Below are 13,453 nucleotides of genomic sequence, written 5' to 3'. Positions count from 1 at the left end.
TGATGCTGGCAGATGCCAGCGAAAGCTTGGTTTTATTCTGGTTTTATTAAAACTTTTTATAGTTTTATAACTTCCTGGTGTTCGTATATTTTATTGTTTAATATGAGTCTACCCAGGAATCACTGTTTTGTTTTTAATAATATATATATATATATATATATATATATATATATATATATATATATATATATATATATATATTAGCAACACCAAGTAGGCTTGCACAATACCTCCCCAGGCTGGAAACTCGGAAAGTTAATACTGATAGTCCTCAACTTACAACAGTTCATTTAGTGACTGTTTGAAGTTACAATGGCACTGAAAAAAAGCAACTGATGACCAATTTTCACCCTTACAACCGTTGCAGCTTCTTCATAGTCACATGATCAAAATTCACAGATGCTTGGCAACTGACTCATATTTATGACAGCTGCCATGTCCTGGATTCAGGTTGATCTCCTTTTGCGACCTTCTGACGAGCAAAGTCAATGGGGAACCCAGATTCACTTAACAACCGTATTGCTAACTTAACTCTAGTGATTCACTTAATCACTGTGGGTCCAAATTCCTTAACAACTGTCCCGATAAGCAACAGAAATTTTGGGCTCAATTGTGGTCGTAAGGTTGAGGTCTAGCTTTATAAAGGACACAGAATTATATAAATAATTCACTTTACAACTGTGTTGTCAGCTTCACAATTACAGGGGTTCGCTTAACAAGGAGGGCAAGAAAGGGTCGTAAAATTGGGGCCTTGACAATCGTCTCGCTTGACAACCTAACTTTTGGGGCTCCACTTTGGTCGTAAGCTGATGTAAAGCCCTAGAGGGAATATTCACTCTGGACTACCTCCTCTGCTGAAATCGTTCCCTCCCCCCAAAAAAGAGAGAGAGAGAGAGAGAGAGACAGAGACAGAGAGAATGGATTGGAGCTGCAATTAACAACCCTGCAATTGAGAAGGGAAAGCAAAACACAGCAGTAACAGAGAGACAGACCTGGTGGGGGGGGAGAGAGAGGGAGGATTTAACAGCCTGCCCTGGGCATTTTGAGGTTAGGAAGGGAGGGAGGGAGGGAGGGAGAGAAGGAAGAGGGAGGGAGGGAGAAAGGAAAGAAAAGAAGGAAGGAAGGAAGGAGAGTGAAGGGAGGGAGAAAGGAAAGGAGTGAAGGGAGGGAGGAAGGAAAGAGGAGGGAAGGGAAGAAGGAGAGGAGGGAGAGAAGGAAAGGAGTGAAGGGAGGGAGGGAGAAAGGAAAGAAAAGGAGAAGGAAGGAAGGAAGGAGAGTGAAGGGAGGGAGGGAGAAAGGAAAGAAAAGGAGGAAGGAAGAAGGAAGGAGAGTGAAAGGAAAGGGAGTGAAGGGAGGGAGGAAGGAAAGAAAAGGAGTAAGGAAGAAAAGGAAGGAAGGAGAGTGAAGGGAGGGAGAAAGGAAAGGAGTGAAGGGAGGGAGGGAGAAAGGAAAGAAAAGGAGTAAGGAAGAAAAGGAAGGAAGGAGAGTGAAGGGAGGGAGGGAGAAAGGAAAGAAAAGGAGGAAGGAAGGAAGGAAGGAGAGTGAAGGGAGGGAGAAAGGAAAAGAGTGAAGGGAGGGAGGGAGAAAGGAAAGAAAAGGAGGAAGGAAGAAAAGGAAGGAAGGAAGGAAGGAAGGAAGGAAGGAAGGAAGGAAGGAAGGAAGGAAGGAGAGTGAAGGGGGAAAGAAAGAAAAGGAGTGAAGGGAGGGAGGGAGAAAGGAAAGAAAAGGAGGAAGGAAGAGAGGAAGGAAGGGGAGTGAAGGGAGAGAGGAAGGAAAGGAAAGGAGTGAAGGGAGGGAGGGAGGGGACAGAGGGAAGAAGGGAAGGAAGGAGAGGGGGGGAAAGGAAATGAAAGGAGAAGAAGCGCTCCTCGCGGCTCCTTTCCCCTCCCCGTGTCCAGCAGGCCTCGGCCGCGCACAAGGCCTGAGCCCCGGCCCAGCCACCGTCCACCCCGGAGGGCGTCGCTCACCACTTGGTACCGACTGACGGGCTGCTGCTGCTGCTCTTCCATGCCGGCAGCGGGGGGGGGAGGGGGCGCGTCAGACCTGGCCGCCTCAGCGCTCGCCTCCTCCTTCAGCTCCGGGCCTGCTTCGCTCCTCCCGGCCCCGTCTTTCTCCGGCTGCCTGGCTCCGGCGGTGCGGCTGGCTCCTCCCCTGACGGCTGCGCCACCGCCTTCTTCTCGGGGGAACCTGGGCGCTCGCTTCCCCGTCTGGCCGCCTCAGGAGGAGGAGGAGGAGGAGCAGGCAGCGAATGAGGCGGGCTGGGCGCGCCTGGGAGGCGAAGAGGCGTCCTGAGAGCTCAGAGGGGTTGAGGCGTGAATGGAAGGAAAGGGAGGCGGCCTTTTCATTCGCCTCCTCTTCCTTCACAGCCCTGGCCGCGTCCACACGACTCTTTCTCCTGGGCAATCCCGGAGAAGAGGAAGTGCAGGTCGACCCCACTGCAGACTCTGGAATGGGGGAAAGGATCTGAATGTCTGTGGAGATTCTCCGTCATGATAGTCCCCCCTTCCTCCCTTTTTCAGGGGGCAACTGGCCTTTTCTTTGTTTTTTTCCCTTGAAGACGTTTCGCTTCTCCACCAAGAAGCTTGTTCAGTTTACAAATAACTCTAGGTGGTAAACATAACCAACCCTCTTTCTTCCTATTTTCCCCACAACCACAACCCTGTGAGGTGTATGGGGCTGAGAGTGACCGGCTCAAATTCACCCAGGCAGCAATTCTATCTGTCCACATGTGTTTACTGCATCTTAAGCAGTAAACACATGTGTACATCCCTTTTATTCTGTGATTGAACAGAAAAAAATGCCATCCCTTCCATTATTCAAAAGATTAAAATGTAAATGTCTAGGCTAGAAAGATTCTTAGCCATCCAGGTCATGGTTGTCCCAAAGGTGCTTTTTCAGGAAGCAACTGGACTTTTTTTTTCTCTGAAGATGTTTCACTTCTTATCCAAGAAGCTTCTTCAGTTCTGACTGAGGGGAGGAATGGTGGGGAATATTCCTTGCAGACAGCTGGCCATTTGCATTCTTTTATGGCCTCAGCGACTCTAAAAGAAGGCAAATGACCAGCTGTCTGCAAGGAATGTAAATCCTTCCATTCCCCACCATCCAGTCAGAGCTGAAGAACCTTCTTGGATGAGAAGCAAAATATCTTCAAAGAGGAAAAAAAGTCCAGTTGCCTCCTGAAAAAGCACCATTGGGATAAGGAGTTTGAATGCAGCCCTAAGTTGCTCCTCGTATGGAGCAGCGAGGGGTCCTTTGGTGCTCTCTGAATTTGGCTGTTCTCTTGCAGACATTTTGTTACCCAAACTAGGTAACATCCTCAAGGCTAGTAAGGAGTGGGGTTTGAGCTCCGTTTATATTCAGGTGGCTTTTCTTTCTTTGTTTGCTTGTTGGTTAAATTCATTTGCTGCCCATCTCATCACAAGGTAACTCTGGGATGGTTGCAACCTAAATGGCCATCACATAATTGCATGGGCGCTTGGGAAGCTGTCATGGGAATGGGTTGCCAAGGACCCAGATTGCAATCATGACCCTGGACAAGTTCAAAGTCTGCAAGGTCTTAATTCCCTTTGTTTAGCTCCTGTGTAATTTCAAATGATCACTGAATGAATGGTCATTAGGTGAGATCTACCTATAATGACAATCAATTGTAGAAGTAATTTCTGAATACATTGTTCCTAAATATCCTTGATTTCTTATATAGTCAAATAATAGTGCTCCATTAATGGTCACTTTTATTTGAATTATAATCTTTATGCTCTGATTTCCCCCTAGTCAATCTTCAGAATCCTCCCTTTTATTTATTTTTAATCAATAAAAGTTTCTCATCAATTTCTATATCTATCTATCTATCTATCTGTCTATCTATCTATCTCTATATGTATATGTATATCTATGTATATCTATATCTATATCTGTATATATCTATATATATCTCTATCCATATCTATACATCTATATCTATCTATCTATCTATCTATCTATCTATCTATCTATCTATCTATCTTTATCTATATATCTATATCTATATATTGAAATATCACTGTAAAAAAATCATCCCATCAGAAAATGTTATTGATTGAAAATAAATATAAGGGAGGATTCTGAAGATTGATTAGGGGAAAATCAGGGAGCACAAAGATTATAATTCAATTAAAGATTATAAATCAAGTAAAAGTGACCTTTATTACCATTATTACATATAATAAAATTCTAAACAATCCACAAGATGTATTTCAAGTCCATCTGGCCCCTTATCTTTCCAGAGTCAACATTCTAGTCCCCCTTTTGCTAATTTCCAAAAGTATTTTTTTTTTACCCTTTATAATCCTTAAATTTATACGGAACTTCTTTCATCAAGGGTAGAAGAAAACTCTCCCGGCACAGTAAACCTTGCCCTTCAGAAGGTTATTAACATCCCAAAAAATCAATTAACAAGCAATTTCCTGAGGTGGTTAAGAGAGGAGGTAGGCAACTGGGTTTATCTTATCTCAATGGTTTCCAAAGTTCTAAAACTCACTGGATATTGCTATTTTACAGCCTCTTTTGGGGTGGCTCTATATCAGTGTTTCTCAACCTTGACAATTTTATGGCATGTGGACTTCAACTCCCAGAATTCCACAGCTGTAGAATTCTGGGAGTTGAAGTCCACATGCCTTAAAATTGTCAAGGTTGAGAAACACTGCTCTATATGGAGCAAACTTATGAATCAGCCTAGCCTTCTCCTTGATCTAGAGCAGGTGTCTGATGAACTGATGTCCCCTTCACCAGTTCCTCTTTTTACTGGGGCTATTGCCATAAAGCTCTCTTCATTCTGCCATTATTTTCCCAGAAGTCCAAAGATTAGTTATTCTTAATGCTGCTATTGTGCTGTGCTGTGAATAATTGTTTATATCATCTGCTCTCTCTCGCTCTCTCTCATATCTGTGAGTCTAATGGAGCTGATCTGCTTCTCCATCTAACTTCAGAAATCCTTATTTACACTTAGCAACATCCTGTTTACCATAGTTTCAAAGGCCTGTACTCATTACAGTCTCTTATAAGTAACTACTTGAGGTAGGAGATGATAATTAGGTCATCTGGCAGAGAAAAGGTTTTTTTTTTTTGCCACCCACTCCACTATCCTACACGTTTGCTTTGTTCAGAGTCACAAAGCATATTTAGTTCTTTCTTTGCAATGGCCATTACCTCTACTTGTTTGTGACATTTGAATCACAAGACCTGAGATGCTAAAAAAAAAAAAAAAAAAACTATATTGCTAGAATGAACTGATTAAAAGTTTGTTATTGTAGGAAACAATGTCACTCCTTTTAATTAGTTAAGCAGATAATGGTGTTCAAAGCTGAAAAAGAGGGGAGGGCTATTTTTACTAGATAGCTGTATGGGGTTATTAATTAATTATGTTTCTAGCTCCTTCACAGTGCAAATGAAATTTTCAACCATATACAGGTAGTCCTCGACTTACAACCATTTGTTTCATGACTATTCAAAGTTAGAACGGCACTGGAAAAAGTTACTTAGGACCATTCTTCACATGTGCGACCGTTACCACATCCCCCCTGGTCACGTGATCAAAATTCAGAGGCTTGGCAACTGGCATGTATTTATGATGGTTGCAGTGTCCCAGGTCACGATAAGCCAAGTCAATGGATTTAACAACCGTGTTGCTAACTTAGCTATAGTGTTTCACTTAACAACTGTGGCAAGTAAAGTTGTAAAATGAGTCCAAATTCCTTAACAACTGTCTAGATAAGCAACAGAAATTTGGGGCTCAGTTGTGGTTGTCTAGCTTTATAAAGGACATAGAATATTATAAAACTAATTCAGAAATTAACAGTCTGCCATGGTAATCTTGGTATAAAGCAGTGGTTCTCAACCTGTGGGTCGGGACCCCATTTGGGGTCAAACGACCATTTCACGGGGGTCGCCAAACAACGCAGTCCGCCATTTTTTTCCCCCTTTTCCTTAGCTGTGCTACTCCCTTTTATTCTATTGGCTTTTGAAAGCCAATAGAATAGACTCTCTTGAATAGAGTCTAATTCTATTGGCTTTCAAAAGCCAATAGGAATTGTCCAGGCTGTCTCTGCCCTGCTGAGCCCGCCAAAAGTCCCATTCTGCAAACGGTGCTGCACCAGTTGAGTAGTCCTCGACTTACGACTGGTTGAGTAGTCCTCGACTTACAACCGGTTGGGAGTCGCGGCATTAAAAAGGTTGAGAACCACTGGTATAAAGACTACCGATTACTAATTGAAGTTTATGACTTCCATCAGAAGGCACAAGGTTTGCTCCCTGACATTTCTAAACAGGACTGTATAAGTTTTTAGTTGAGAACAGTTTTCTTCCTTTTACAAGCAGAGACCTGTTCACATAATGTATTATGTCATGATGACTGGAATAGAGTGCAATAGAACATAGGTTAAGTTATTCAACTTTGTACGCATGATTTGTTTTTAAGTTAACTATTATCCAACAGGCTATCTGAATCTGTACTAATGGCTCTAATGCACACAGAGAAAGAGGGGAAACAAAAATGAGATTGCAAAGCATTCGTTCCTATAGTTGCATCTCTCTTATCTCCACTGACCTGTGATGAGAAAAAACAAAAACAAAACAGGTAATGCTGAACCACTCAGCAAAAAAATAGAAAAGTGAAGCTATATGGCTTGGCATGCAAACACATTCTGTAATTAGATGGGCGACTCATACTAAGCTATCATTTGATAATTGGTAAATTGGTAATTATTAGTGACCACCTGCTAAGCCAAAACTAAACACATGTTCCTCGCCTTTCCCCACAGCCATTTGACATGCAGGTAGTCCTCATCTTACGACCACAACTGAGCCCCAAATTTCTGTTGCTAAGCAAAGCAGTTGTTAAGTGAGCTTGGCCCCGATTTTATGACCTTTCTTGCCACAGTTGTTAAGCGAATCACTGCAGTTGTTAAAGTTAGTCACGTGGTTGTTAAGTAAATCTGATTTCCCCATTGACTTTGCGTCTCAGAAGGTTACAAAGGGTGATCACATGATCCCAAGACACTGCAACTGTCATAAATATGAGTCAGTTGCCGAGCATCTGAATGTTGACCCCATGACCATGGGGGCTGCAGATTCTGATCAAATGGGCAGATTGCACTTCAACAAGGCCACTTACTTGATGCACCTGAATTCAAAAAAATGACCATACCATTTGTTCATTACTTTACAACATCTTTCACTGATGTTCTCTCTGTGTCAGAAACCAACGCAAATTACCAAAGCAATACAGGCTTTGATGTGGTGCCTCTAGGATTGGGTAGCTTGGCCTTATTGCATAGTTACTCTTTCTCAATCTCAATGACCTACAACAAGTTGAGCAAAAAAGGGCTAGGTGAACCAGTCAGTCCTCACAGCCAGAAAGTAAGACAGAGGGATGTGTCTCTGACTCGAAAGTATAGAAATATCTAGAAGAAATGACAACGGCTTTACTGCCCACTTCCTGCCCCACCCTCAAGTTCTCTTTGTCTCTCTCTCTCTCTCTCTCACACACACACACACATACTCCCACGTGTGTGTGTGTGTGTGTGTGTGTGTGTGTGTGTGTGTGTGTGTGTGTTCCATTGGTTATGGAAGGATCTTTTCTGAACCACGATGCCAAAATAATGAAATCTACATTGTTACACATCCATGTAATGACTCACGCACAATTCAAGCTCAGGTTTTTCCTTGTGCACATATCATCTACACATGAGGTGAAAGTTGCATTGTGACAGGCTTTTCTCACTCTAACCCCTTCCCCCACAGGAAAGCAACACAGTGTGTGGCATTAAGTAATTGGTAAATATCCTTGAACAACAGAAAAAGGAGTGGTTGACACTTGTATTAATCTGAATTTGTTCCCTGAGCTTTCATTAACTGATAAAAGGTGCTTTATTGGGGTTGCTGTAGTTTGTGTCTGTATTTAAGAGAAGACATTTTTTGATAGATGAGGTAAAGATAGCTGAAACCAAAGCATATTCTGAAATGTAATGAGAAACATCATAATGATCAGATAGGGAAGGAAGTTTTCAGATTTGGCTTCCTACAGTTCTCATTTTTCTATATAATGAACTAGACATCCGGTGACATGTTGGGTCACCGTTTCAGAGAGATTTCTTTACCAGATTCCTCCAAATCCTGCTAGCTTCCCACAGGACTGAATACAATTAGACATGTAAGAAAAACTAAAATAGAGCTTCTCAAATATCAGGTTCACTTAAAAATTCAGGGAGCTATCCAGAGATGTAGCTACAACTGAAAGTAGGCCATGTTGAAAGGAGCAGTCAAATATCAGGAACTGATCACAGGAAACGTTTTATGACATTTTGTATTATGTCATAATATATAATGAAAAGGTTACCCTATGAGTTACCAAGTTAAGTTTGCCCAGTTTGGGATCCAATTTTGCCTCCAGTTGCATTCAGTTTTGATCACCACAATATAAAAAAGATGTTGAGACTCTGGAACGAGTGCAGAGAAGACCCACAAGAATGATTAGGGGGCTGAAGGCTAAAACATACGAAGAACATTTGCAGGAATTGGGTCTAATGAAAAGAAGGACGGTGTGGGTGGGTGACATAATAGCAGACTTCCAATATTTGAGGGACTGCCATAAAGAAGAGAGGGTCAACCTATTTTCCAAAGTACCAGAAGGCAAGACAAGAAGTAATGGATGGAAACTAAGCAAAGAGAGAAGCAACTCAAAATTAAGGAGAAACTTCCCTCACAGTAAGAACAATCAGCCAGTGGAACAACTTGCTTTTGGAAGTTGTGGGTGCTCCAACACTGGAGGCTTTTAAGAAGGGACTGGACAACCATTTGTCGAAATGGTAAACGGTCTCCAGCTTGAGCAAGAGGTTGGACTAGAAGACCTCCAAGGTTTCTTCCAACTCTGTTATTTTGGTATTCAGTTCAAGGCTACAAAACAAATGATTTTGGTAATATATAGGTAAATGTTTTAGCATACTAGTAAACATGTTATTTTTTTTTTAATTAAATACTCATGAGTAAGTCCATGCTCTTATATTTTGACTACATCACATCTTTCTGGCTCAGATAATAGCACTAAACCATTCTGCTGGATGAAACCTTACTTCCTTTGCTGCTAATACCAAAACTACTAAAGATGTTACCCAAGTAAGGATACATTACGTTGATGATACTATGAACAGTATATTACATTGGTTTAAATGAGAATCTCTTACTGCATGTTTATATTACTTCTGCAATTTGCATATTCACTGTGATTTTTAAAACAATGAAATCAGAGTTTAAAATATGGATTTCATAGAGTCTCTTCGATATAGTACTTGAACCAAACACTTAAGAATATTTGTTTTGAAGTATATGCACAGGAGGATCATGTGATAGGACAAATCAGACACCCTTGGATATAGCAAAACTTTATGGTTGACAGTGGACAGCTGGGTAGGCATCTAATTACCAAGCAGCTCTGTCCTTGAAGCCTGTATATCTGTTTGCATATAAACAGAAAAGAGAGGTCTTCAGCAGCACTATTGAAAATCATTTATGTGTGGACTTTTTTCCCAGCTAGGATGCAGTTCTCTTGCAAACATTCATATTTTGTCTGTTAATGCTCAACTCCTTCCCCAAGAAGATTAAATATTTGTTCTGAATTGTGCCTTGTTTACAGTACGTTCAGGGTTCTTTCTCTTGTAAGTACTGAAGGCAGTCTAATGTTGTTTCTGAAACAAACTTCATCACATCAGTATCACTGTTAATGGAGAAAGCACCAGAAATTTACATATATTCGGGGGACGGGGGAATAAATGCATTGCAATATTAAAGTACAGAAAAATGCAACAGTCTTCTGAAAATTTTAGAATTCGTGAATACTCAAAAATATGAGGTTTTTTTTTTTTTAAAAAAAGAAGGGATGAAACAGTCATTGAGATAGAAATTTTGAAATCTAACTCTCCTTTCTTGGAATTAAAAAAAAATGCTAGCCTTTTTGTGGGATATATTTTGCACATTTCAAAACAAAAAGATGATATTAAACTGTCAGTTATGGCAGGCATTCTATTAGATCAGAGGTCCCCAACCTTTTGGGCACCAGGGAACAGTTCCGTGGAGAGAGGTTTTTCCGTGGACTGGAGGGGGCGTGGTTTCATGTACTGTCTGCATCCCACAGATAGGTCTTCGCTTGTTTGCATGGACCGATTTCTGGCATGCCGCAGCCCAGTGCCAGTCCATGGACTGGGGATTGGGGACTCCTGTATTAGATAATAAATCAACTGACTAACTGAAGAGCAGCATCTTTGTAATAGCATGTATTTTACATGGAGTTCACATTTCCAAAATCAAGTTCAATTTCTGATGCCTCCAAGGGCAGCTGGGAAATCTCTTACCTATAACTGTGTGCAAACAAGAATTATGAAACTGTGTGCAAACAAGAATTGTGGGAACTGTGTGCAAACAAGAATTATGAAATTAAACAAGCCAGTACAGGTATAAGGTGGATTCCTACTTCTCTTTCTGATTCTAAAGTTATAAAAAGTTCCCCCAAAAATCAAAGGGCTATTTTGCGAGTTGTTTAAAGTTCCTTGGGATATTGTAGATCAGGTTCTGCTGCTGAAAAGTTTCTCAAATCAATGCTGGACTGAATTCTCTCACCTATGAAGAAAATAGGTGACGTTCACTTCCAAAATCTTAAAATAAAAAGGGCAGTTGTAATAAAGACATATTTATTACTCAGATCATCAGAGAAAGGATTCCTCTATAAAAAGCACAACCAGCCTTCAACGTGCTCTTTTCTGTGTGTGTGTGTGTGTGTGTGTGTGTGTGTGTATGCTGTTTTATTTCATGTTCCAATTACAAGAGCACTGAATATATCAATTCTTATTGCATTGTTGCATTTTTCTTCCTTTATTTTGGCCTTCTCTGAGATAGAAATCAGTTTATATTTTGAGAATCCTGACATATTGTAAAACTGAGTAAATTGGGCCTGTTATGATTGTTATTGTCTTGGTAACCAACATCTGCTGTAAAAAAGTATTTATTGAAAATGACATGGACACGTCAAAAATGATATTGAGAATTACTATTAAGTTACTGGTGAATTTTACTGGAGAAATATTAATGAAAGACATCTGAGAAAATGATCTATCACTAGGAAAAACTGAATACTAAATGAGCCATTATGATCTATTGAATCAACGAGATCTTGAGTAGCAGCAGGCCCCAACTCTAGAAGGGTCTTGATTTTGAAGAATTTCAGCATAACCTCAGAAATGGAATAATCTTGGGAGACAGAGGAAATAGGAGGAAGAAAGACTGTGTACATTGGGTGACATTTTATAGGTTTGAGAAATCTTAACTGCTAGAGAAAGAAATTGTAAGTGAAATAAGCTATAACCAAGAACGTATGCTGTATGTCCCATGGGCCTTTCACAAAGAATTGATGATGTGGCTGGTCCTTTCGTCCTTAGGATGACCAGGTGAGCCCATCATTAGGGGCTTTTATATTATTTTGCATATTTGTATGTAAATGGCCTTGGATGAGTGGTGTGTTTTGAACATTTTTGTTTTAATATTTTTGTGTGTTGTTTTTAATTAATTTTAGCCATCCAAGTTTGCATTTGTATGTTTGTAGCTATATAAATGGGCTGAATTAATAAATCAATAAATTATTCCAAGTTCTGTTGGGAAACTAATGCCATTATCTCCAGAATGCAATTTTAAATATCTAATTCTGTTCATTTAGAAAAGGTTAAAAGAAGTTTATGAGCAAAGCTGTATGTGAAGTTTTTTTTTTTTTCAGGATTAAAATCAGTACAACAAGGATTTTCATAAACCTTAACCTTTAGCATTTAAACAAACCCCAGGAACCTAGAGCTGATATTAGCAGAAGTATAAATTATAGTGGATAGATAAGACATTGCTTAAAAAGCATACTTATCTATATATTTCCAAAGATGTCAGCATCACCTCACACTGTACAATGCAGTATCTGTATAAAGCTATATTATTATTAATCTCTAGTGAACTGATTTACTGGGATTTCAAACTTTTATTCTTTAATCTACCCGACTTTTTCTATTTTCTTGAGGGCTTTTCTTAAACCAAAGGAGGAAGACAAATAAAAGAGTATGACTTGAAAATACAAGGATGAGGGAAGAAGTTGAAGGCCATTCACATTCTAGTTCTCCCCCCATCTTGGCCTCCCTCCAAAAAACAGCACACAACATTTGGTCAAGGATTTGCTAAGACCGTAATTAGGAGAAGGAAACTTTTGTTAGACTTTCCTTTTCTTTTGCCAATCAGATCTAAAAACCTTCAAAACATGAATAATTAACTATGCCCTTTACTTTAAACTGGATTAACAGGAAAAGGAAGTAGCAATGATCTTTGCTGAAGAAGTAACTTTGGACAGTTCTGGCTTCCATATTTAAAATCTTGTGTTTATGATATATAAAAGGAAGCTAATGCAAGCAATAATTGGGTAGAGCTGTAGCTTAATAAACAGAAGGGGAACTGCCATTTTCGCAGCTCTACCTACACATTACAGCTGGATAATGCCTTTTTCTGTTAAAAGTGTACATATACCAACATGAGACATAACTTTCAAGATATTTTGAATGCTAAAAAAATCTGTAAATTTATACCTAAATTCATTATTATTTTCAGCTAGCAAAGAAATATTGAATTCACTTTATCTAAAAAGTGGCAGTTTGATTTGGCTAGCTACTTTGGGACATTTTTTGATAGGTGTATTTGTCTTGGAACCATGGAGTACATCTAAATGTAATATTATTGCCTCATAGAAAGTAAATGCAGTTCTATAATTAGCTGAACTTCATATTTAGTTCACTGTAATCCCAGAGTTCTTATTTCAGATATGCAGTGCATAAAATTTTTCAATAAGCATTAACTGTTGAAACTGGCAATCATCGGCTTCTTATGATAATTAAACACACCCTGTCTTCACGTTTGTGTCATCTAAATATAAACACAGGATACAACCACAGGAAAGAGATGCTAACAGATACAGGTCATCCTTGAATTGTGCAGATACTGAAACAATATTTAGTTTGCAAATCAAAAAGGTTGTTGAAGAACTGAATATTACAGAGTATCCAGAGACTTTAAAAGTGGTAGTCAGAAAGGAAAGTGGTAGGATAGCTATTGGGGTTGGGGGGGGGGGCATGGGACAGGTGAGGGGTACAGAGAGGGGCCTTACTGTTGTCTCAGAATCTGATAAATTCTGAATGAAAGTTAAAATCTCCTAAGCAATAGAATTGGGATTTTTTTTTCATAAATATCAATGCAACATTTCCACCTAATCTTTAATCAAATGATTGCCTAATGAGAAACTGGTCACATCTGAATATGAAACAAAGGATTGAGATCAGAAGTGTGCTGGCAAACATTTAAGAACCAGCTCTGTTTCTATATCAGTGCACGGGGTGTAGTGGCTCAGTTC

The 13,453-nt window shown here is 39.9% G+C and overlaps 1 protein-coding gene across 3 annotated transcripts in view; it reads right to left on the bottom strand.

The window, feature by feature from the left end:
- The window catches only part of NDFIP2 (Nedd4 family interacting protein 2), a 57,564-nt gene that overhangs the window by 39,420 nt on the left and 4,691 nt on the right, over nt 1–13,453 (bottom strand). The window contains exon 1 of one of the 3 annotated variants that reach the window (XM_039356981.1): nt 1,968–2,238. The exons of the other annotated variants lie outside the window; for them this stretch is intronic. Within the exon in view, the coding sequence (XP_039212915.1) occupies nt 1,968–2,009 (42 nt within the window). The 5' untranslated portion in view covers nt 2,010–2,238. Of the gene's footprint in view, nt 1–1,967; nt 2,239–13,453 lie in introns of those variants that run through there. 3 annotated transcript variants of the gene reach the window in all.

Source organism: Crotalus tigris, unplaced genomic scaffold (genome assembly GCF_016545835.1).
Source record: "Crotalus tigris isolate CLP2741 ecotype Arizona unplaced genomic scaffold, ASM1654583v1 scf7180000018856.1329670, whole genome shotgun sequence".
In the NCBI taxonomy this organism is placed as follows: Eukaryota; Metazoa; Chordata; class Lepidosauria; order Squamata; family Viperidae; genus Crotalus; species Crotalus tigris.
This window is presented reverse-complemented; position numbering and strand designations above follow the sequence as displayed.